At 39.0% G+C, this 23,560-nt stretch overlaps 1 protein-coding gene across 1 annotated transcript in view; it reads right to left on the bottom strand.

Moving 5' to 3' along the window:
- Positions 1-23,560, bottom strand: part of st6galnac3 (ST6 (alpha-N-acetyl-neuraminyl-2,3-beta-galactosyl-1,3)-N-acetylgalactosaminide alpha-2,6-sialyltransferase 3) — a 71,124-nt gene that overhangs the window by 28,049 nt on the left and 19,515 nt on the right. The window contains exons 2-3 of the mRNA XM_044219357.1: positions 16,096-16,290; positions 7,399-7,808 (exon numbers count right to left, since the gene is read on the bottom strand). Of these exons, the coding sequence (XP_044075292.1) occupies positions 7,399-7,808; positions 16,096-16,290 (605 nt within the window). The remainder of the gene's footprint in view (positions 1-7,398; positions 7,809-16,095; positions 16,291-23,560) is intronic.

The following is a 23,560-nucleotide window of genomic DNA, read 5'->3' as shown; positions in this document are numbered from 1 at the left end:
AAACACAATGAATCCTCCTGCACGCTTTTCTCTTTAAATTGCTCGTCGTGAAAAGCATGAAATTGCAGTTCTGTGGTGATGCTGCAAACATTGTGTTTCAATCTCCTACACGAGGCAACAGCAACAATCATATCTGCAGTTTCTTCTTCTCTGCACATCCAACACACACAGCAATTATAGATACAGTCACGTACTACGCACCCTGTAAACAAAAGTCTGTGCGCTGGTTGGGAGTCATTTGACATTGAAGCTCTCGATCACATCGGGACGCAGATTGCATCAGTAAAGTTCAGTGATCGGGTGCTTTCTGTCACATTCCTTCACTTTGTGTTAGAATATTTCAGGGTCAGGCAGCAATTTTCAGCTGCCTTGTCTGGAACATCACACACTTCAAAGCTGCACTGGAAATATTTATTTTAAACATAAAAGCCCTGAAGTGAGGCTACAGCTAAGAAAAGAATGCCATCTCTGTTAAACGCACAATGTGTAATTTCTGCCGCTAGCGGTCTCTCACATCAAAACAATAATACGAAACAACAGTTTGATGACGTCGTGAAGTAGCATAGGTTCATGGGAGTTGATGTCTTCACCACGACCGGTAAAAACACTGAATAAAGCAGTTTCACACTTGAAATCAGTGTTTCTCCGACGCTGTTTGGCGAGCCGAGCTACCGCTAACATTTGCTCAGCTTGTTTCTCCGGTAACTTAAGATCCAGACGTCTGATGACTAAAATCCTTCATCTGGTTAAAATATATAGTTAAAAACGACCAAAATTTAAAAAGTATATCATACAAATGTGGCTAAAAACTGGATCAAAAGTAAATTTATGACAGCTTGTGGCAGACAACCACAATGCTGACGCATGAGCAAAGGGGATATGACAGGCGACCAAATGAAACCGACCGTTACCTTGAATAAAGTTACGGATTTCTCTAGGTTTAAAAATTGTTGGAAACATTTGGGACAATGTAAGTACACAACAAAATATATAACATAGGTCTAGTCATTTTTAGACATTTTAATGTGGAAAAGTTGCATATTATACCTTTAAGTGAAAGTGGGTTTATGTATTAAGTGTAAATAATTTTCTCTGTAATTATCTGACCAGAAATGACAGTGTATAAGCGCAATGCCCTCGTTCTTGTTCTCTTTGGTAACACAAAACAGAGGAAAGTAGCGAGCCATGCTGAACAGATGATAAAGACACCAAACCATCTGAGAAGAAATGTGTGGAAGCATTTTTGATTCAACACCGTACATGAAAAACTTGTGGATAAGAGTAAGGCTGTTTGCTGGCTTTTTAAAAAATGCAACTGCCTTACAGTAACGTGAACTTGTCACTCAAGAGAGGCAGCGGAGGCAGCGCGAATGAATGTCAATTTTATTTTAGGATTTGGCTACACTGGTTGCAAGACATTGTGGTTCAACAAGCAGGCAGCCCTACAATTTGGAGCGATTTACTGACTATCAAGCGGCAGCTTAGCCTCCATGAAGTCCTGACCTCCGCTGTGTGGCTCCTGAATATAGGAGGAGTAATATCCATTACTAAGGTTAGCAAGCCAGCTGAGAACACACAACATGTGAATGAGACAACTTTGGAATTAACGCATTTCTTTAGCTGTGCCACTTTCTGGTCTGCCCAGGCATTAAGAATTTAATGCCAGTCCAATGGAATATTTTGAGCTTAGAGTCCTTAAAATATTTATCAGGAGCAAAGCCTAAAGCAGTTTCACAGACAATGAACAGGAGACTTTTGGAATAAAAGGTTTTGTTTGAGTGTTTATATACAAGTCAGTTTTTATTCCACAGGGTGTTGTCAGTTTTAAACCAGAAAAATACTCCCTCATCCCAAGAAGATCCCCATGGGTGCTTTCCCCTCTTCTGTCTTTCCCAATTCATTCTCTATGGAGCACCTCCAGGCTCCTCTAACCGTTCACATTTACAAATATTGAACAGAATCTCTTTGACTATGATTATAACACAGAGGAGCTCTTTAACTGAATGATGTTTAATTTAAACCCAAACTATTTTAGGATGAGTAAGCACTGAGTGCCAGGGGTACTTACGCTCATATGAAGTGGACGGCTGGAGATTATGAAGCATGATAACGCAGCCGTGACATTCACGCTAATAAAAACAAATTAAAATAAAATACACCACATATTTGGAGGCCCACGAGAGGGGAGCATCTGCTATTAAGTTCATCTAGGATTAGACTGACTGATGATGAATTGCAGATGAAACATCCATTTTTGGTTCTTTCGTCAGACTGTTACTTAACCTGAAGCATCAGCGACCCCCTTTAAGGATAATTTGTGTTTGTGTCACTTTTCTCACTTCCGGTTTATTGCCACTAATTCTGAGTCTGTTCCAGTATGAAAAATAATTTCCTCAAATTAGAGGATTCGCATTTAGTCACAGTTCCTTAATTTTATCCTAATGTTATTGTACCCGAGTCAAGAGCTTTTTTATATAACTGCACACTCTGTCTACTCTCATATGACAACCACAGCAAGAAACCAGAGTCTTCATCGCTAAATAAGTCCTCAAAAACATGTCACCTTAAAGATTTTATTGTCACATTCATGTCTGCTTATTTCCGATGTCTCAACAGGAGTTATGTTTGAGCCAGATGTGACACCATAAAATATTGTACGTAAAAACAAGTTATCAAATTTCATGCTGGATGTGTATGAGAATGACTGGGGGTAATGTAAGTACACAGAAGTAAATGAGCAATGACTAAATGGTACCTGTGTTCTCGTGAAGTTAAAAGTCACCTGTGGAGTTTCTGTCAAGTTGTGCTTTCAATTAATGTTTTGATGAGTAGGTACTTGCGTCGTTTGTATCTCGTGTTCTGCTCTGCATGATGATGCACATGACCGTCACAAGGACAGGGGTGACGTGACAAACATTTCTTCCAACTGCAAAACTCTATATGCAAATGTGTGGTGGATGTTGGTGTTAGGCTGGTCTATCAAATGAAAGGTGTAGAACAGCTGCATGACGTCCATGTCCTCTTATGTTAGATTAGTTATGTTAGTCTTTGTTTTATAGAACAGGAGTTTAATTGCATGCAGATGTGATGCCATAAAGTTTGCACATTAAAAACAAGTAAATGTTCATCTAATTTGTATGTGTTATGTAAACTGGAGTAGACAAAAATAAACGAACTATATCTAAACGACAAATCACACCTGTATTCTCTTGTAATTAAAGGTCACCTACGGAGTCTTTTGACCGTTAGTGATGTTTAATGAGCAGATCTCTTTATTATTTCAATCTTGTGTTCTACCACGCAAATGAGAGCGAGGGTGACATGACTGATACAAATGTAATTGTGTCGTGGATCTTAAGGTATCAGTAAGCTGGGTGGCCAATCGCTGGGTGAAGTGATTGTCGGATTATTGGGGGGGGGGCATTTCAGATGCTTTCCCACGATCCAACGAGATACTGATGCCTTTAAGTCCAAATCATACTTCCCACGTCAGCGTGGCCATCAGCATACGCCTGATGTAAATTTTGTCATCTTCCCATGTCTGTGAGGGACTATATGCGCCGACAAACATGTGTGAACATGTCCATGTATTGCAGACGCCAAATGTAGTAGAAACAGAACCACGTTGCTGTCCATTACTCATTCGTTTCGGACTATAGCTTTAGTGTTAAGTGTTTTTATCAAAACTAATGACTTTAGGGCATTCCTGCCTCAGCTGAAAACATCTTATCAATTTCACAATTCATATCGCCTGACATATTAGTGAACACAACTTCCTTTTACCTCAAAGACTCACAACACATAGGCGTTGTGACATCCCTCTGTTTCAGGCAAACCACAATGAGGCAATAAAAAACAAGAAGAAGGCTGCAAACCTATATAAACAATACAGGTTTCACAGCATTTTAAAACGCCCTATGTACAAAGCCTATGTTTTTTTTTAGGGTCGAAAATCCATCCAATGTGACTGACTAGTCTTTGTGTTTGTTTGCTTTCAATGAAAAGTACAAAGGTTACCTTGTAGGTTGCAAAGAAGTTTCTAAAGGTTAAAATAGTTAAAAGAATATAATGCTGAAAAATCCTGATTCTGTGGAATGGGGAAAAGACCACAGGAATGAAAAGGTACTCACAGGGATAAATAAAATTGCTCACACTAACCCACACTATCAGAAACAGAGGGACGGTGTCACACCTATACACATGCTATGAAGGAGCAGACCCAGGTCACATAGACCCAGGTGGCAGTGTTGTAAAGTGACACTGTGATTTAAGTCCTGTGTCGTCGTGAGGTCTGTTATCTACCGCCGCTAACAGGGCCGCGCCGATACGGCCCGACAGCCAATGAATGCAGCTCTGGAGGTAGCATGATGACGGATAGGTTCAGCCCGTGCAACTTCCAGCCGCAGTGTGCATTTACATGAATCATATGTTTAAGCAGCAGTCAAATACTTTTACATCCAAGTCTGTAGTCAGACTTTTCATTGACTTGGCTCCTGTTGATTCATTTTTTCCCGTCTGTTTCTTTTAGAATATTTTTTGCTTTTTGTTCAGGCAGTTCACTGATAGATGGGATGTCACCGTGATGCTGTGTCTTAGGCAGCTGAGTCATCAAGATACACCTTCTGTTGTTTGAAAATACATAAACACGGACAGTTTCCCTGCCAGCAGACAAAGGAAATTTTCACCCACAGAATCCTGTGTGTATGTAATGATGTTGAATCTGTGGTGTACTGTATTCAATAATTGAGTGTTACAGAGTTTAAAAGATACAGAAGTTCCTGCCAATTAATCTCCATGTCTGTACATCCTAAAAGAAACTCCATACACATTATTGTTATTTTGAAGACCCACTTAATTCCAATTCCATATTACAGACTAATCATGTATAGTATACTATAAACAAGTTTTCATAGTATGCTTTTTTTGCAGTGCGTAAACCAGAACTTAATGTACTTGTAACACTGTTTTGTTCCTTGGAAAATGATCCAAACATTGTGCCAACAGGCGTTAATTACACTGTGACAACAGAATAACACCTCAGAGGGAGAAAACCAAAGATTTATAATACTTTGCTTTCTGAGCAGTTTTTTTTCATTATCACCATCCATTAAAATTTTTTCAAACTGTGAGCAGCTCCATTTCCTTTGAGCAATCCATTGTGCAACAATCAACACTGGCTGTGTCCCAATTCCATACTACATGCCAATTGTAAGATCTTTGTTTATATGCTGGGAAAGTGGAAACTTTCCCAGCATATAAACAAACAGTGAGATAGCAACAGAAAATCTAGCAAAAAGGTTGCAATAAATCTTTGAATTTTTTTTCCTCGATTTCCACTTCTGTCGGTGCATTAGTGTATGATAGATACTGTATAATAGGCCTTTTTGACATGTTACAGTAGGTATAAATGCCTCTATTTCAGAGGCACTTCATTTATCTGACAGCTTTAGTTACTTTTCAGATTACAATACAATAGAAGTAAACCCCCTTCGGATTAGTTGGAAAATGCATTGTCACAAAACTGAAAACAGGGCTGTTTTGACTTTTTAGTTTACTTCAGCCCTGTTTAGATCATCGTAACCCCTCCACCTCTGAGTCTCCTTAAGTTTCATTTCCTCACCTCTGTCCAGAAATGACTGAGCTTCCTAGCAGACCCTTCACGTCTGGTTTTAAATTACTAGCTACTCGGTTGACTGGAGAGTCATTCAGTCGGTGCTACGTTCCACCTGATCAGCAAGGTGAAGCTGAGGCGAGGCGTCTCCTAGGCTGCTCGCAGCAATCTGGATAATTAGAGTTGTGTTCGATCACTGCTCCATCCCCGCCAAGCTGATGATTATCCTGTGCACCATGCAGCAAGCGCTGACAGTAACCCCCTTAAACACACACACAAATGACAGGGTAAAGGCAGACGAGCTGCTCCTGTAGAGTGTGTTATGTTGTACTGGACTTTAAGACTTTAATTAATGTAGTTTTATGGATAAGCAGAGAAAATAAATAGACCAAGTTTTGTTTTTTGTTTTTTAAGATTTTGTTATATTGCTGTGGACTTCAAGAAGACTAGTTTGCATGGCTAAGTGAGTAACATAAAGAGCTGTAGTTTATTTCTGGAGTGATATCATATTGCATAAGCTCAACATAATGATAGCAGTTACTCCTTTCTATCCCTCTGATTACATAAAAACATATAGTGTTACTGCTGACTTTCAGGCTGATTTAAAACCTGTTACCATGGACACTAATTACCTCTAAATACTGCAGCCAAGTTTCAGACAAACACGAACAATGACGGACAGGCAGGGAAACCTCTCAGCGCTCATTACATATTCATTATATGCAGTTTATTGTTCGCACATCAAGTTTGGTCTCTGTTACCAATCAGTAATGATTGGAGCACTGCATCACACCCAGGAGCATTATGTCCTGTAATGAGATTCTTCTCCCCGAGCATACTTCCCTAATCCCACGTCTCTATCTGTGCTTCGTGGGCCTTCGGAACAGCTGAGCCAGGCTGAACATGGACGCTCTACATGAAATTCGTTGTTAACCCTGCCATCCTGAATAAGAGTGAGACAATGGAGCTGAAATGGAATGGATGCTACACCTATTACCGAACATGTTAATCCTCTTAAAAAGTTAAGAGAGGTCTTGATGACATGTGGGAGAGGCAGGAGTGTACAGCTCTGTGGAAATGAGCAGAGGCTAGTCTGAGAAATGAGGTTCATCCTAAACAATAGCGAGCCTGGAGCCTGGTTCTCATAGTCATTAACCTGCAATTCTCTTTGGGGAACTGATAGAGAAAGGAGTTGCTAGGTGGGTCTGTCAGAGAGCAATTTTAGCTTATGTTGTTGCCAAATGTCTCCAACAAACAAATACTCTTTCCAGGTTATCCTTTACTGATCTGCAGCTTGAATAATTTCACCATTTTTTGCAAATTCAAAATGCACCAAGACGTTGTCACAGAAGTTGTCAGACAGGCTGCAACTAGGGTGTTTAGAAAGACTGCCAGAATCATGCTACCTCATTAACCGGATTTTCCCCAGGCCGGCACTTGGCTGATGTCTATAACCCAGACAGCCCATGCTTCTGAGGCTTCTCATAAAAGCTTCTCTCTAGAGAACGGCCTCCAGTGCCGTGTAGTGCCTCTTCAGAGGGAAAGTTAAGTAACTCACTTTGATAACGCCTCATGAAAGGGAGGGTTTGAGACGAGGAATACACAGAGCATTGAGCAGGCCATCCGCATCAATAAGGTCAATATTATAGTGGCAAACAGAACAGTGAATGTCAAAGTACTGAGTGGTGAATTTGTCAGAGAGAAAAATTGGAGGTCTGCTGTGGAATGTAGTGACGCTGTGCCAAAAACAGGAGCAAACAAATAAAAAAGATTGTGATCTGACTCACCTGTCTTTTCCTGTCTCCTTCTTGAAGACCATGTCGCAGTAGTTCATCCTGTCCTCTGTGGTGACGTAGATTCGTGCATGAGGGTAGTTCTCAGCCGCCTGTCGCAGCATGTTGTACACGATGCCCTTCCCATCCTTCCTCATGTTTCGTAGCGGCCCCCACACAACGTAGACAGTGTCGTTGCCCTGGCCGAAGAAGTACTGGGGTTTCTGCAGCAGCAGGGGGACGCTGGTGTGCGAGACGACTCTCAGCGTGGTTCTCTGGCCCACGTCATTTTCGAAGCCCCGTGTGGGCGCGTTGTTCATCCGCCAGATGCAAGGAGAGCGGTCGATCTGCGGGCCGGCAGCCTGGCCCAACATTTGGCCAGAGCTGGACACGATGCTGCAGAGCTCACAGTGCAGCTTCAAAGGCTGGAAGAGAGGCAAGTCAGTGACAAGAATTAATCATTATTATATTGTCATGGTAAGTCTCAAGTCAATTAAGAAAAGCCCAGGTCACGTCTCAAATCATTTAAGACAAGTCAGAGTTGAGTAACAATCAGGTAGGTCTCAAGTCAAGTCTAACATTAATAGAGACGGGTCCATGCCAAGTGTCAAGTCAAAGTCAATAAAGACAAATCGAAATCACATCTCAAGTTCTTGAGGGCACGTCAAGTCATGTTGGTGTGCAAATTGCAGTTAAATATACAATAAGCAATCTATAAATTTTATTCTTCTATAACTACTATCAACAACCAAGGCAACAATCAGCAGGGCTGTGGTACAGCTCACACAATAGAGGTACAAGAAAACTAGATAATAAGAACAGAGACCCAAGAGAAAGGAAATATGTCACAGTGCAAAATACTGCAGTGCTTTATCATTTTCTTTTATAGCTTGAGAACAAGGCTTTTTTTTCCTGCTCGTATGTGTTGGTACATACAGATAACAACATCCTCTATCACTGAGAAGCTAAAAATGCAATGAAGTTAGTAAGGGAACAGGGGTCGTCTTAAAATTATCATGGGAAAAAAAGTTCATTTAAAACTAGAACCAGAAATATTAGCTACCGGTGAGGTAATCACAGCTATTGATCATCAACTCTTTCAACTCCTGCAGAATTTTATGGTAATTTTGTGTGACAAAGATTTTTATCTTTTATTTTCAAGTATTTGAAAAAGGTGATAAATATTCTTCTAAAATTACCTCCTGCAAAAAATTCCAAAGTTTTGTGCAATTTCTCAAAATATAGGAATCCCAGTAAGACCTCGACTGGCTTTTGTCTTTTAATTTAGCTTACCTTATTAAATGTAAGTTAATTGTTTTAATACCGAATGATCTTCTAAAATATAAAATATACTGCATTTCACGCTGTTGTTTCATTTTCATCTTGATTGATGAGGTTATAGTTTGTGATACTTTATATGTGTGCAATAATAATATTAAAGTGATGCTTTGGCAAGGGGCTTGTGTGATCAGAACATAAAATAAAATACATTTGGTAATTATTTATAAAAATTATTCATCAGAGTTTTACAGCTCTATATAATTTTTTTTCATTTCTTAAGATTAATGTGACTGTGCCCAGAACTAACATTGATTAAGTTAATTGAATGTGGGACCTCTGAGGTTACAAAAGAATCTTACTGCGACAATGCAGAAGAGAGAAGCAAGGGACTTGTGTCATTTATCTTACTGTATATTTTTCATATATCTTATTATACTTTACTGGAGCAAGGGGATTTGTAATGAATCTTCAATAATAGCTCTTAGCTATGCTTTGCCAAGGGAGGGAGAAAGCCCTCTCTGAATCCGAAACGGGAGATTTACCTAATTGAAGCTAATATGCTTGGTTTGTTTTGATGAGATTAAACTTACTTAAGTGAATGAATGCAAGAGAAAGTTAGAAAAGAAAAAGCATTGTGTCATGACTAAGCCCTGTTTGATCATTTTCTTAATGGAGAATAATTGTAATGTCACTGGTCTGAATACAAATAGCATTTGTGCTGCGTTCTGGACGACTGTTTAGGCGGCGAACATGAAACTTTCTCTTGCATGTTCTGCGTTTAATCAACAAACAAGGGAGTTTTTGTGTGCAAACAGATTCCCACAAGACAATCCAGCAAATTGTATTACAACTAGGCTTATCTGCACTCATATGACACATTGTTGTGCAAACAGATCAACTGCTTAGAAAAGAAACAAAAACAGTGTTGATTTTCTTTCTTACTAGACATAATTCTTGCGTGAGTTGCTCCAACAGAGCTACCTGCCATTTGCTTTTTCTCCATTCACTGGGTGGTTGAGACACACATCACCGAAGCCTTGAGCTGTCAGCCGCTCGTCCATCATCACCCGCTCCCTTTAGCCCAGCTCATAACTCCATCACGCCTTTCAGCACACACAGATTGGCTGAGCTCTGTGGGGAACACTGGCTGGCTAACTGCATGCGAGACACATGGGTTTGCAACTGGAAACCTACCGCCCCTGAGCAAGGCATTAAACACACAACTGCCACAGTAGAGCTGCTCAGTGACAAACACTAGAAGACCGAGGTTGTACTTGAACTGCATGATGCAGAAAATTTATCAAGACAACCAAGTGAGAAATTTTCTGCATTAATTAAGGTTCATTTAAAAATATAAATAGGAATCTGAGTAGTTTACAGTCACAAAAATAATAACAGCAGCGAACATTATTAGCTTCCCATGAACACTAATCACATTTACATGCATTAAGGAAGTGTGTAAAACTTCAACTAACAACTAAAAACCCGACCGGAACATTTTTATTTAGTATATAGAACTGGGATCTAGCTCCCAACAAATCTCTGAACATTACATCCTGTAAATCAATAAAATGTTATGGCCTCTTCATCCTCTTAGCTGTGATTCATGTTTCAGGTTCATGTTCATGGTGGTGCTGTTTCAGTGTGCCATGCAGTAATCGCAAACAGAGTGCGCTTTTATAATCCCAATAATTTTGGCTCTCTGATAAGTACAAAATCGACTCAAAGCCTCAGATTTTAATGCATGAGTGTGTTAAAAATAAAATGGGTTATTTAAAAAAGCAGGCTTAATGCCGGGAACACAGTCATCATCAAATTATAGCACTGAGGTGAGCATTTAACTTTGACATTCATTAAAATGCTCTAAACGCGATTAATTAATAAGCAATAATTATTATATTAACGTGCCAAGTCCCAGTGTAAGATGGCACTTAAAAATTAATTGATTAGCTGTAGCTGTCTGCATGGGGAAAAAAAGTGATTAATTCCAAATGATCCTCTTGGGGCAAGCACATTATACAAAAGAAGAGAAATACAGTTTATGACTGAAATGCCATCTCAGAAAACATGGAAAATGGAAAAATAAAGAATTATTTTAACTAAATAAGCTGCAGCTGTTTTGTTGTTCATGCTAACATGCTAAATTAAGATGTGAACATGGTTAACATTACTCGCTAAACATCAGCATGTTAGCATTGTTATTGTGAGCATGTTGGCATGCTGATGTTAGCATTTAGCTCAAACCACTGTGCCTAAGTACACGAGCGTGGCTGTAGACTCTTAGTCTTGTTCTTATGTCACTGGTTTTGAACTTTTTCAGCCTTTTGAACTAGGAGCTGGTTGCTTTAGCTTTTCCTAAGTTCAAACTTAGCCTACTGTAGTTATAACGCATGATGCATTACACATCACTAAATTAAAGGTTGCACCACACAAATTAGTTCTTCCATAGAGATTATTTACACCCAGTAACGAACAGGTGTTACTGTCACGTTGCTAACCTGACAAAGCTAACATTAGCTTTGTCAGGTTAGCTTTGCATTAATATATCACCCGTTTAGATGAGGTGAGACGAAGTATGGTTGACGTATCTGACCCGACACTTGATCAAACTGTTGTTAATAATAATGATATAAACTAGGTAGAGATACAAAATACCATAAACTAAAATAATAATAATAATAATAATGCCATTTAGTTAAACTAACTGACCAAAAAACATTGGTTAGCGTAATCAAATATTTCCCCACTCACTTTAATTTGCATGAAGACTACTGTGTCCGAAACCACTACCTCATTTACTACTTCCTATATAACAGACACTAAATAGTGAGCAGACAATTGAGATTTCGGACACTGATCATCATCATCATGTGGTCAGGTGGAATTCAGTGCCAGTGCATATTGTTCAAGAGAATACTAACGATCGGTTCACAATTTTGTTAAAACAGCATCTCCAAATATTTCAGAAACCATAACTAAATTGTGTGTGTGTGTAAACTAGAAAAAATGGTGAAAGAAATAAAACTTAGTAGAAATCCCTCTTGGCAGAGAATGAGAAATGTATTTTAATAACCTATTTTCTTAATTAAATGTGTGAAAGCGCAAAATGGATGAATCTATAATTTAAGAAGGTTATTCAGACAAGGAATTATGTTTATTAAGAATTACTATTTATTTGTATGAAGAAGAAAAAACTTAGCTATGAATTCTATGATTTCTAATTTTGTGTTTTAATGTCTGTTGAAAGGATGACAGTTTTATTTCTCTTCCGTATGTACAAGGAGATGAGCTGTTTTGTTTGTTGTGTTTATGTGGTTATAGTGTTTATAAATGTGTATGACTCTGTGTGGTGGAGTTGCCAGTGCCTATGCTGGTGCTAATGGGGATCTTACCAAAGAAAAGAAAAGAAAGGAATGTAGTAAATAGGGAATGATTGAATGATGAACACATATTTCTCCATTTATGCACGTATAAATAAATGTCAACAAAGGCTTGGTAGGTTATATATGTTTAATATATAATTTGGCCCCTCCTTTAAAACAGTTATTTTTGGAAGTTATGTTGTAGCTCGTGTTGCTAAGTGACTTTCTGTTTACACAGTTTATTGCTTTTGATCGCTAAGGCATTCCTCAAGTTTTCATGGTGTGAAACTAGCTGGTAGTTACTCAGAACTTAGGAAGAACTTTACACACAAACTTAGTGATGGATTTACAAACAGCTGGTGCAACCCAGAACCAGAAGATTTCTCATAAAAATCATCCACAAAGCAATCCAAAAATAGAAGCACTTTCCCCCCCATTGGTCATTGTGTAAATTTCAAAAGGGCCTGAATTTAAAATTTTCAGGTCTAAATGAAAATATTGAGTTTCTGTGATAGACCAGGGGCATGAATGTAAAGTGCCACAAGACAAATGTTTGCTATTTCTCCTGAAAAGCAGAGCAGGGACAATTTATCACACCTGGAGGCAGACTCAATCAAATGAGGAAAATAAGGCAGACCATTACCACGCTACAAGGTTATGCATTATACATGCTCGCAAGAGGTTTATAACACCTCAAATGACACCTCACTGTGGATCATGTGAGACTGCCTTACTGTCCGGGAAAAATATTATTCCTTCTTAAGGTGTTTCTGTGTTAACCGAGGCTGACAGCTCACACAGCAGGCTTTCACTCCGGGCGTAATCGCTTATGACACCCAGTACAAGAGTATCACCTTGACCAGACTTCCACAATTCTGTCTATCCTTTGTCAGAAATAACAGGAGCATGCAGAACACTTTCTGACACTCACGTTCAGGCCAATCACTGTCCCTTCTGATCCGCTATAGAGAACTCACTGGTGGGGGAATTTGAGCCGAAAAGAGGCCTAATTCTGTAGAAGCTGCCAGTCTTTCCTCTGATTTGCATGAATCTCCATGGGGAGAGGGCAGTGATTTAAGCAGGCTTGTTTGGAGGCAGAAGGACGTGCAGACATAGAGATTGGTGTAAGACGTGATTGCCTCTGGGCCCATGTTGTGCGGACGAAACTCTCCAGAGGCAGAGGATGACGCTCAGCATTAATCTGCCAATATCAGCCTGCAGAATATAATATAATAATAATAATAAAACATTTTTTATGGAGCACTTATCAAAACAAAGTGATTCACAAAGAGAGAAATAAAATACCGCAGTAAATGATAAATTATTAAATAAATAAAATACATAAAAACAATAAAATAACATAAGGCCAAAGCATCAATCGCTACTCCAAATCTAGATGTATTGCAACCCAAACTGAAAGCACAATCCTCAATACCTGTCACCCGGAAACGTTGCATGCATCTCTGCGAGTAAAACATACGATTTTCCTGCGTGACTATCCAATATCCGCCAGTATGAACACAATTTCAGATTTCGCCAGCTGCCTCCCAAAACAACAAACACACAGCTTGGTTTTTACATTTTGATGTGGTGGGAATTAAAAGGCTTTGATATTTCAATTTCCATAAATTGTGCGGGGAATATACAGCACAGAGCTGTTTGAAGGCAGAAGAATAGGATCACGGACATGGTTGTTTGGAATGACAAAGAAATAATGCACGCAAGAGACATCAAACAGGCGTTTTCAGATCCATCACAGAGAACCTGATATAATGGATTACAAAAATCCTCAAGGAGGTGCTGTGCTTTTTGCATGAGTGCATTTGAATACACCTTCATTATCCAGGTGAAGCTGTGTGATGGCAGGTTAATGTTAATAGAGGGTTATAGAATATGAATGCACCATAAAAGAAAAGGTTACCTGTGTATGACGTAAGTTACGACACTCACACTGTAATATGACAAATGTAAAAAGGTTCTTTGTAAAATATTAGATGTTAATGCTTTCAACTTAAGACTGCTGTCAAAAAAATTAGCGGTACATGAAATGATGTTTAAACTACATTAAAGCCAAAGCGTCCAGAATCACACTTGTGACGTAGTCTATCATCACAGTCTATCAGTCAGCTTTTAGTCACTTTGTATATTACAAATGGAAGTTTCTCTCTGTTTGCCTCAAACACTGAAACATTATCACTCCTTTTTCATCATTTATTTGTCATCTTTTATTGGCTTTTTAAAATGTATTTAATCTTTAATCTCTTTAATAATTGTAAGCTGCAGTATTGTGTTTTATCATGTAACTACAACTTGTTACACTTATCATTTTTAAAACAGTGTAAAAAGAGAGATCCTCTCAGTGAGTTGCCCTTGTCTAAATAAAGGTTTCAATCAATCAATCAGTGTAGCTAAATGAAACTGACCTGGGCCAGCCAGGTAACATCTGCCATAACAACAAACTAAAGGTACTTGGGATGATGTATATTTTGCAATATAAAAGCAATTCCACTTCTAAATTTAATCTGCATGAATTTATTTTTGGCCACTTGGGTGCCGCGCAACAAGCTGTAAATACACCACTGACATATTATCACCTTATTAAGTTGATATGGGAGCTTGTTAGCAAACAGTTGCTATTAACACATCTAGCAGACATGGATCAAGATTAGCATTCATTTGGAGTTGTTTTTCTGGCCACCTGATGAATGTAAGTACAGAGCCTGGTCTGCATTTAGCTCTGTTTTGTTTTTCAACAACTCCTACAAAGAATATCACACTTTTTAGCTGCTAACTCCTCCACTATGTTCACCTGCTACTTGCTAACTTTGTCTGCTGTTTGGTGCTGGGCAGGTAGTGTACAGTCGGCTTGAAAACAATGCTTATGAGAGCAGTGAGTGTGAACCAAGACGTCAAAATGCTCTGTGCAGAGGGAAAATGCAGGTTGTGCGGTACTATGTGCGGTGGTGTTTCATGTAACGTTATCTATGGTAATCTTAGGATATGGCTAGCTAGCTTTAGGTAACCTTTTTTCCCCCATCATTTAATAATTATAGGGGCCCTATATTGCAACACTTACTATGTTTTCTTGCTGAAAACAAATCAAATAGTGGGTTTTAAAAAACAGCTGAACGCCACACAGCAACAATGGCTACAGGAAGAAAGGACGACTGTATGATCATGTCAGTATTTTCTAGCTAGCCACAAGTACCTCAACGAAGCGTCTCATAATAGGGCTAACGTTAGACTGCTATATGAGATGACACCCTCAATAACAGTCACGTTTTGGGTCTAAACACTATAATGAGCAGATTTATAGTAGTTCTGAACTTCAATTTACCTTCGATGTGCCACATTGGTCTGTCCGCCACTGGCCCAGACAGACCAGTGTCAGTGACTGGTCAATCAACTTGCCCTGCATAAACTTGTACTGGCCCCGGGCTATCAGTTATGTTGGAGCCTGGCCCACTTCGAAATTCCCTCAGATACGCATCTTTGTTATAACGTTACATTGTTTGAGGGAACTATAACGTTAGGTAACTGGACGCAACCGTCACTAATGTTAACGTAGCTTATAATTTTGCTGTTATTTTTCTAATCTAATCTGACAACACATTAATTAAAGTTTTAAGGAATATGACTGTCGGTAGTTGTTTTTTATTTTGTTTAAATATGCAGAACTGTAATTTGATGAGTTATTGTTCTTCAGACGATAAAGTTAAGTTAGCTAATATGTGCTAACATCACATGATACCAACGTTGTTATACTATTGGCTCACAAGCCTTGTTAGAAGCAGGAACCAAACGTCAGACATCTCACAGAGAGATAAACAAACGTTAATTTTGGACCCGTCAAAATTTTTTTAATTACTAATTCACAATCATAATATCTTTTTTTGGGGGAAAAGTGGTACTTTTATTCTGCACCATTCTAAAAGCTCTGTGGATGTTTGTTTTTTGTCAAATATTCATCTACATAAAAATTTTACCAATATAACCTTTAAGTTGAATTAAGTTTCTGATTGCGCCTGTTAGTATGTGTTTGTGTGTTTTGTCTATTTGTGCCCCTTACCTCCTGTTTGGGGATGCTAACATAGCCCAGGTGAGGCTTGAAGGCCTTGTACGGCTGCTTGGAGAACATCCAGTGGCTGCTGAACGTCTGACCGAACACTGGCTGCAGGAGGAAGTAGGGCTTCTCTGAGTAGTTCACCACGACCACGAAGAGCGACACCGCCACGATCAGACTGGTGGCGATCAACGACTTCCTCTGTGGAGGGAGAGGGAGTGCATTTGTGACAAGTCTGAGAAATTCAGCAATCATAGACTAGTGGAGACTTTCCAGTTGCATCATCAATCTGTCTGTAGTCGCGGCTGACAGATACTGTATACTGTTTGACAACAACAAATATACTTTGAAAAGGCAAATATTGTGTATGACACCAATAAATATAATGTATAAAAACAACAAATATATTGTATCACAGCAACAAATATACAACATAACAACCAGGCAAGAAAAAAAGAAGATGCTGGAGGAAACATTTTGCTGCATACATTGTATATGATATACATGAAAATAAAATATAATACACACATTTTACACATAAACGTTATGAGACAGATGTTTCCAAATCATACACACAGCATTAACCTGTATAACACTGTGCTTTGGGGACTGCTTCAAAGTAATGTCAGTTGCATAAAACTTCATGACAAGATCAATTTACATCCTTAACTTTTAGCACCACTGAGCCAAAAGGAGGCAGAGCAGTGGCAATAACAACTTCATCTAACAGTGATATGATTATTTCAGCAAAGTTCAATGTATGGTAAAACTGTAATACCAAATCCACAACTTGATTTGATTTTATTCTTTTAACTTGGCAATACTTCCAAAAGTTATTCAGCTCTTATTTTAGTATATCATTGAAAAGAAAAACCTAAATTCAGTATTTAATCGTTACTGTGCGAATCAGTATAGCGTATTAGAATATAGTACATCATATATGCAGCAATGCTACAAAGATTATTCACATTGTAAATATATAAATATAGAATACATCTACCTGTACAGGAGGGAATGTGATGTTATATCTTTCTATTCCCCCCGTCCCCCGTCATTTCACTGTTTGAGAGACCGTGTCAGCTTTAAGTATGATATTGTGAAAAAGAATGTTCTTCTGAGTAAAATCTCTTTCAGATAAATGAGCATTCATAAAAGTGCATCTTACTTGAGACAAGAGCACTCTTAAAGTGAGAAGACATTTCTGAAGTAGCAGAGGCTATAGAGGTTATAAAGAGGCTTTATAACATCGAGAAAGTGTTCAATTCATTCACTATGTTTTCGTTCAAACACAGATGACTCACAGTAACCTCTTCCCTTCACTTTAGATGAAGTATGAAAAGATCTCTCTGAAGTCCTCCTTTTTAGATAGTTAATTTGCAGAGATTAACTCTCAATCTTTGCTCATTGACACACAGAATTTCTACTTTTCACTCTTTCTAATGTGACGGACCTATCATACTTTGCAAAGTTCTTATCACTTTTTTAGGCATGCTAGCAGCGTGGCTCTGGGAAAGGCAATTGCAGTCGGCTGGTCGGTCGACCGATCAATCCACCACTTTGGTCCAGACTGAAATATTTCGACAACTATTGGATGGATTTGTGGAGACATTCATGTTCCCTGGATGATGAATCCTACTGACTTTGGAGATCCTCTGACTTTTCATTTAGTGCCACCAGCAGGTTGACATCTGTGATTCAGAGTGAAATATCTTGACAACTAAAAGATGGATTGCCATGAAATTTGCTGCAGGTATTTAAGGTCCCAAGAGGATAAATTCTACTGACTTTGGTGATCCCCTGACCTGCTGGTGGTGCTGTTTTCCCTTATTTAGTGAAATAGTTCAACATCATCTTGATGGCTCAAAATTTGATACAAACATTCATGGTTCCCAGATGATATATTCTTATGACTTCAGAGGTGACCCTCTGACTTTTCATCTAGTGCCATCATCAGGTCAAAAATTTAATTTCTTTGGTTTATGAGCAAATACCAGCAAAACTAATGACGTTCCCATCACCCTCAGCTGTACTTGTATAATGTAAACATTATACCTGCCAAACATCAGAATGTTAGCATTGTCACTGTGAGCTTGTTACCATGCCGACGTTAGCATTTAGCTCAAAGCACCGCTGTGTCTAAGTATAGCCTCACAGAGCCACTGCCATGGCTGTAGACTCTTAGTGTTGTTTAATCAAAGTCAGAGGATGATGGACCTGGTCCATTGTGCCCAAATATGGCAGTCTACTTTTCTGTTTCAGCATCTCTACCAGGAAAGCAACAGCCGGGGCTTCATTGTTTCATACTTTGCAAAACAACAAAATGATTGTCTGGAGGTAAGAGGTATTATGGCTTGGCAAAAAGAGCTGAGTGATGAATAATGGATAACAGATGGAGGACAAGGAAAGGTCTCACAGAGGAGAAGCTATTGGCAGACCTGGAGATCAATGACAAGAAGAAAGAAAGAATCAGACCTAGATGAAAAAAATCTGCGGTGCGCTACGACATCTCGGAGCCTGAGGTGATGATAGATTGCTGCGGAGTCAGAGCCGTTTTTTTTCCAGGAAACTTCAATAACATGCTGCTAATCTAACAGACAACACCGGTGGGAACCTTTGGATTTTTAGGAAGGTGATGTTTCACAGAATCTTTGAAGTTATCTGATGGTGAGAAGATTGGATGTGGCGCGCGGTAATGGTGAAGCCCCCACCGTCAAAGTACCTGCACCACCACAAGCTCTGATCTCCAACATCAAACGTCCCAAGGGAGGTGCCAGAGGCTTTGCTTCTCAGAGACGAGATCAAACATGTGAGGGGGGGTGGATGAAAAAGACAGTGGCCATTTGCTGCTCTGACAAGCCTATCGCATTTTACCAATTGCATGAGTGTTACATCACGCATCATTTCATAGCATTACCACCCATCTTTGATCACAAACAGAGGGGTCTCAACTCTGATCTTGTATGAAACAGCACAAAGAGGACAAATGGGAAATTTCTCAATTGCCACTCTATACTTAAAGTATTTTATAAAATATTAGATATCACTTTCCTGAAAGGACAGTCAGTCTGTTCTATGTCATCCCAAAAGACAAATAAATGGCAGGTCATTTTCTGAAAATGTGCTGTAATAGCTAGTCATCATGAGTCCATTATGGAGCATGAAACCAATCCCTTATAAAGCAAGAGGGTTCTTCAGGAAGGGGAAAAAAAAGAAACAACCCTCGGCTCCATCTGCAGCGCTACAACATCCATCTGTTCTCATGATGACAGAAAATTTCCTTGATTCCTTCAACCTCAATCTGGCCACAAATCACAGGGGAAATGATGTATCAAAGTCTGGAGGCGATTGGACTGCTTGGCGTGGGAGTAGCGAGGCGCTGAACCTCCACTAGCTCGAGTGTGAGACTCACGACTCCTCTCCTCGTTTGCTCATCCATCAGGGTGATCACTAGTCGGCCTGTTGAGCCGTTTGACAGAGAAGTTGAAAGGCTTGATGTTGAGGAAGGAGTACAGTAGGGGAGTAGGGGAGCGCCAGGCGAAATGGGGACTATTAACACCAGCAGTGAGGCAGAATGGCTATAAAGTTTCAACATTAGAGCTTTCGGTCAATGTTAAAACATTTTGCTTGAGGAATATGACTCCATATGCGGCTGCAGCGACCTTGTTTGCGACCATCAAATCAGACAATGATGGCCATTAACTGCAGTGCCACTTATGGTTTTAGCCTGGAGACGTTTCATTTAACACACCCCCACCAGAAGCTTTGACGAGGCTATTTTTAAAAGGTGCTAAAAACCTGCTCTGAGGGGGTATTGATCTCAGTTTGCAGGCAGACTGTGTGGGGATCATTGGGACCCGAGACATGAGAGAGCCATAATTTTCTCGAAGTCTCTCCTGCAGTGAGCCTGTGTGACCAGATTACATATAGGAGGGAAAATTAGCAGAAAGTTATTGATGGCCAGCTGAGCAGGTAGTGTACAGTGGGATTTTTAGAGCTTTATTGCTAAAAACTGTTGTGGCCGAAAACGACACTATGAAAGCTATAGAGCTCTGTAAAGCCGAGCGGAGGTGCAGATTCAGGTGATAATTCTTGTAGGTTCATCATTACAAGCAACCCCTTTCACATTGTCACATTGTTTTCTCATTATCATTTGATACATTATAGCCGTTGTTTTACAGTGTAGTATTAAAACATTTACTAAAGTAAAGGATCTGAATACTTCCTCCACCACCGGCAAAAGCATGTTCAGTATGAGGATGCGACATTTCTTCTGCTCAGTATTTGGTATCTACAGGCGAAAAATAAATGTCGAAACATTACTTTCTGTATCAATCACTGCAGCAATTCCCCTACTTAATGTACACCAAATAGGCATTACATTTGTAAATTACAGAATAATCAACAAGTAGTGCCCCATCCACTTGTGTGATGAATGAAAACTCAAAGCACATTAGCTGTATATATCGTGCAATCAAATTTCAACTCCATCAGGCTCTATCTGGGCATGAAGAGAATACAATTTACCACAAAGACTAACGCTCCAGCTCAGTAAACAACAGGACCACACTGTAGTTCAATCCAAAAAGCTAATCGCAATAGGTATTGGAATAATGAGACGCTCAACCTGAAATAAAATGGCTCATGAAAAAACATATCTGGTAGCTATTTTCGAGTGCCTCCTGGGCAATGAGCAAAAAAACAGAAAATTACATTTGCAATGCAAAAACACTACCTCCCTAGCACCTGATTCTTGCCACCACGGTCCAGCGAGCAGTTAAAATCCAATTTCAATTAAGGCGTTTGAGAAAATATTTACCGAGTCTTTCTCTCACTCTTCCTCCTCTCTTTTTAAGCCTTAGTGTTGTTCTCTAGGGCAAAGAGACAGGAGCATAAACAAAGAGCCACTCTGAGATTGAGAGTGGGGTCCAGACACATTACTTAATTCCTGTCATATTTCCAGCAAAAGTCTCGCTTCAAAAGTCATACAAGTACAAGATAACAAACTATTCTTTTCCCGTGAGGAGGAGGCTGACTCTTTGTTGCTGGTAACACGGTCATGCATAAGTTCCCCTCCAAATTTCACCCACAGGAGCTGTGACTGCCACGGGAACAGTGGAAGAGAATTAATACAATTTGTAGATGTTATTGCATATATATTAGGTTTATGACTATATGATTAATTTCATTCATGAGATATTTACACAAGTCTTTTGGGTTTTTACTCAACACAAGGGCACATTTTTGTTTTCTTTCTATTTCAGCCAAGAAGTCCCACATTCAAAATAAGTACAGAAGCATTATCAGCACAACGTACTTTAAATAACAAAAGTAAAAGTACTAGCTATACCAAATGGACCCTTTCATAGTGTTATATACTGTATATTGTAGGATTATTATCATGTAGTTGGTCGAGATAGAGCTGATTTTATCCCCTTAATAAAGTGTTGGGCTGTTAAATCTGCAAAAGCCTAAATATTTCTGTTGATAATTGAGTCTTAAAAACTTTATTTTTCAACCAGTTATTTTATTTAAACCAACCTGTTTAAAATATGTTCTGGAAATATGTGTGTGTCTTAAAACAAAAAAAAGAATAAGATTTTGTTTGTGTCGTTACACTACAGGCAAGAAAAAGTTACACTTCTTTCACTTTTCAAAAGAAAATAAAACTTTAAGGGCTCAATTCCAGAATAAAATAACTAGAGATAAGAGGGGGATGCTTTTCACTGAACAATGCATCAAGTTTTAGAAGCTCATCATATGATTTGTATGAAAAATAAACTATAAAATATGCTAAATAAATAGTCACTACACCTGTCAGATAAATGTAAAAACAAGATTTCCTTCTGAAATGTAGTTGAAGTATAAAGTACCATAAAATGGAAATACAAGTAGCCCAAAACTGTACTTACAGTACATGTAGAATACTTGAGGAAATGTTACATCCCACCACGCTAGAGTTGAACTAATGCAAAGAAGAAGCAGTAAGCATGTCTCTTTATGTGTTGCATTCATATATATATAGTAGATACTGAATTGCAGCAGTATGAATCAATGAGCTGCAACAAAGTTCATCACTCATCTGGGAGGTTTGTAGCCTGCTGGTCCCTGCAGAGCCCAGCAGAGGGGGCAGTCACCTCACACAGCTGCCATGTGGGACCCACATAGGACCAGAGGAGCTTCGACTGACGACTCGCATCTCAAAAAATGATCGGTGGGCTTCCTCTGACTAATGCTCTGGTCTGGAGAAACCTTCCAAACATTCACTCCCCCTTTTTTACTGTGTTACAGTGCGTTTATCAGGCAAATCCCAGCAGCAGGAGATTTAATTATTTTCAGGTCCTGAGCAGTCACATTCGAAGTGTTTACTCTGCAAATACAAACAATCCAGTTAATTCATTTACATACATTTTCGGTTAGCCGATAACATATTCCTCATAATCCATCATCTCCATAAAATAAAAAATTACTTCTGAAATGTGAGGATTTGCTGCTCTTATCTCTTTTACACCATCGCAAATTGAATATATTTGGGGTTTGGGCTGTTGGTCGGACACAACAAGACATCTGAAGACATCCCCTTGGGCTCTGGGAAAGTGTGATGGGACCAAACAAACAATCAGTTAATCAAAATAATTGACCAGTTAATCAATAATGAAATATATTGTTAGATAATTGTTAGTTGCAGCCCTACACAATATGTCAAACTTCTGAGATATAGCTATCCTGTTTATTCCACGGCAGCTCTTTCATATCTCTGAGCATTTTTGTCATAATTATAGCATCAATGTGATAAAGTACCTTAATTTATCTGGCTTTTAATGTTGCTGAAATAGCCAAAATGACATTCCAGTCTAGTTATTTTATCCATAAACAGTTTCTAAATTGCTCAGAAAAAGTCTTCATCTACAATTCCATGACAACTGGGCAAACTCCCCTTGCTGATGAAGATCACATGATATGATTGAAAGCTCCTGAACAGCCACTGTGTGGACCTTATGGTGAGACTGTTTTTCTGAATTAGTTTTCCAGAAATTGTACTGTGTCATGTTATATATTGATATTGTAATATTTTAATTGAATTATACCATGGTAGATGATTTTAACCCTTATCCACCAGCCAAATAGATTTGTCTGTCATGCTTTATACCAAAGGATGACAAATAGATGAGACCTTATATTGGAGTCCAGCTTTCCTTTTTAGGAATTGCTCGTTTCAATGTAGGAATCCATTTGTAGGAAAATAAGAGCTTCTGTAAATAGGCAAATGTGATGAGTTACATTAAAATCATTGCTTTGTTCTGTGCAGATGAAACTTGAATTAGTCCTGATGTGATGTAATGGACCGTGTTTCTTTCCTCCAGTACAACAACAAAATATACTGATGCCGCTGCCCTTGGTGCATGCTACTTCGGTTGTATCACCCTTATCAGATGTGACATATGAAAAGAAAATCCTTCAATCCAGGTCAAAT

The sequence above is a fragment of the Siniperca chuatsi genome, linkage group LG13, assembly GCF_020085105.1.
Source record: "Siniperca chuatsi isolate FFG_IHB_CAS linkage group LG13, ASM2008510v1, whole genome shotgun sequence".
Lineage (NCBI taxonomy): Eukaryota > Metazoa > Chordata > Actinopteri > Centrarchiformes > Sinipercidae > Siniperca > Siniperca chuatsi.
Note: the sequence above shows the minus strand (reverse complement) of the source record. Positions and strands in the feature narration are given on the sequence as shown.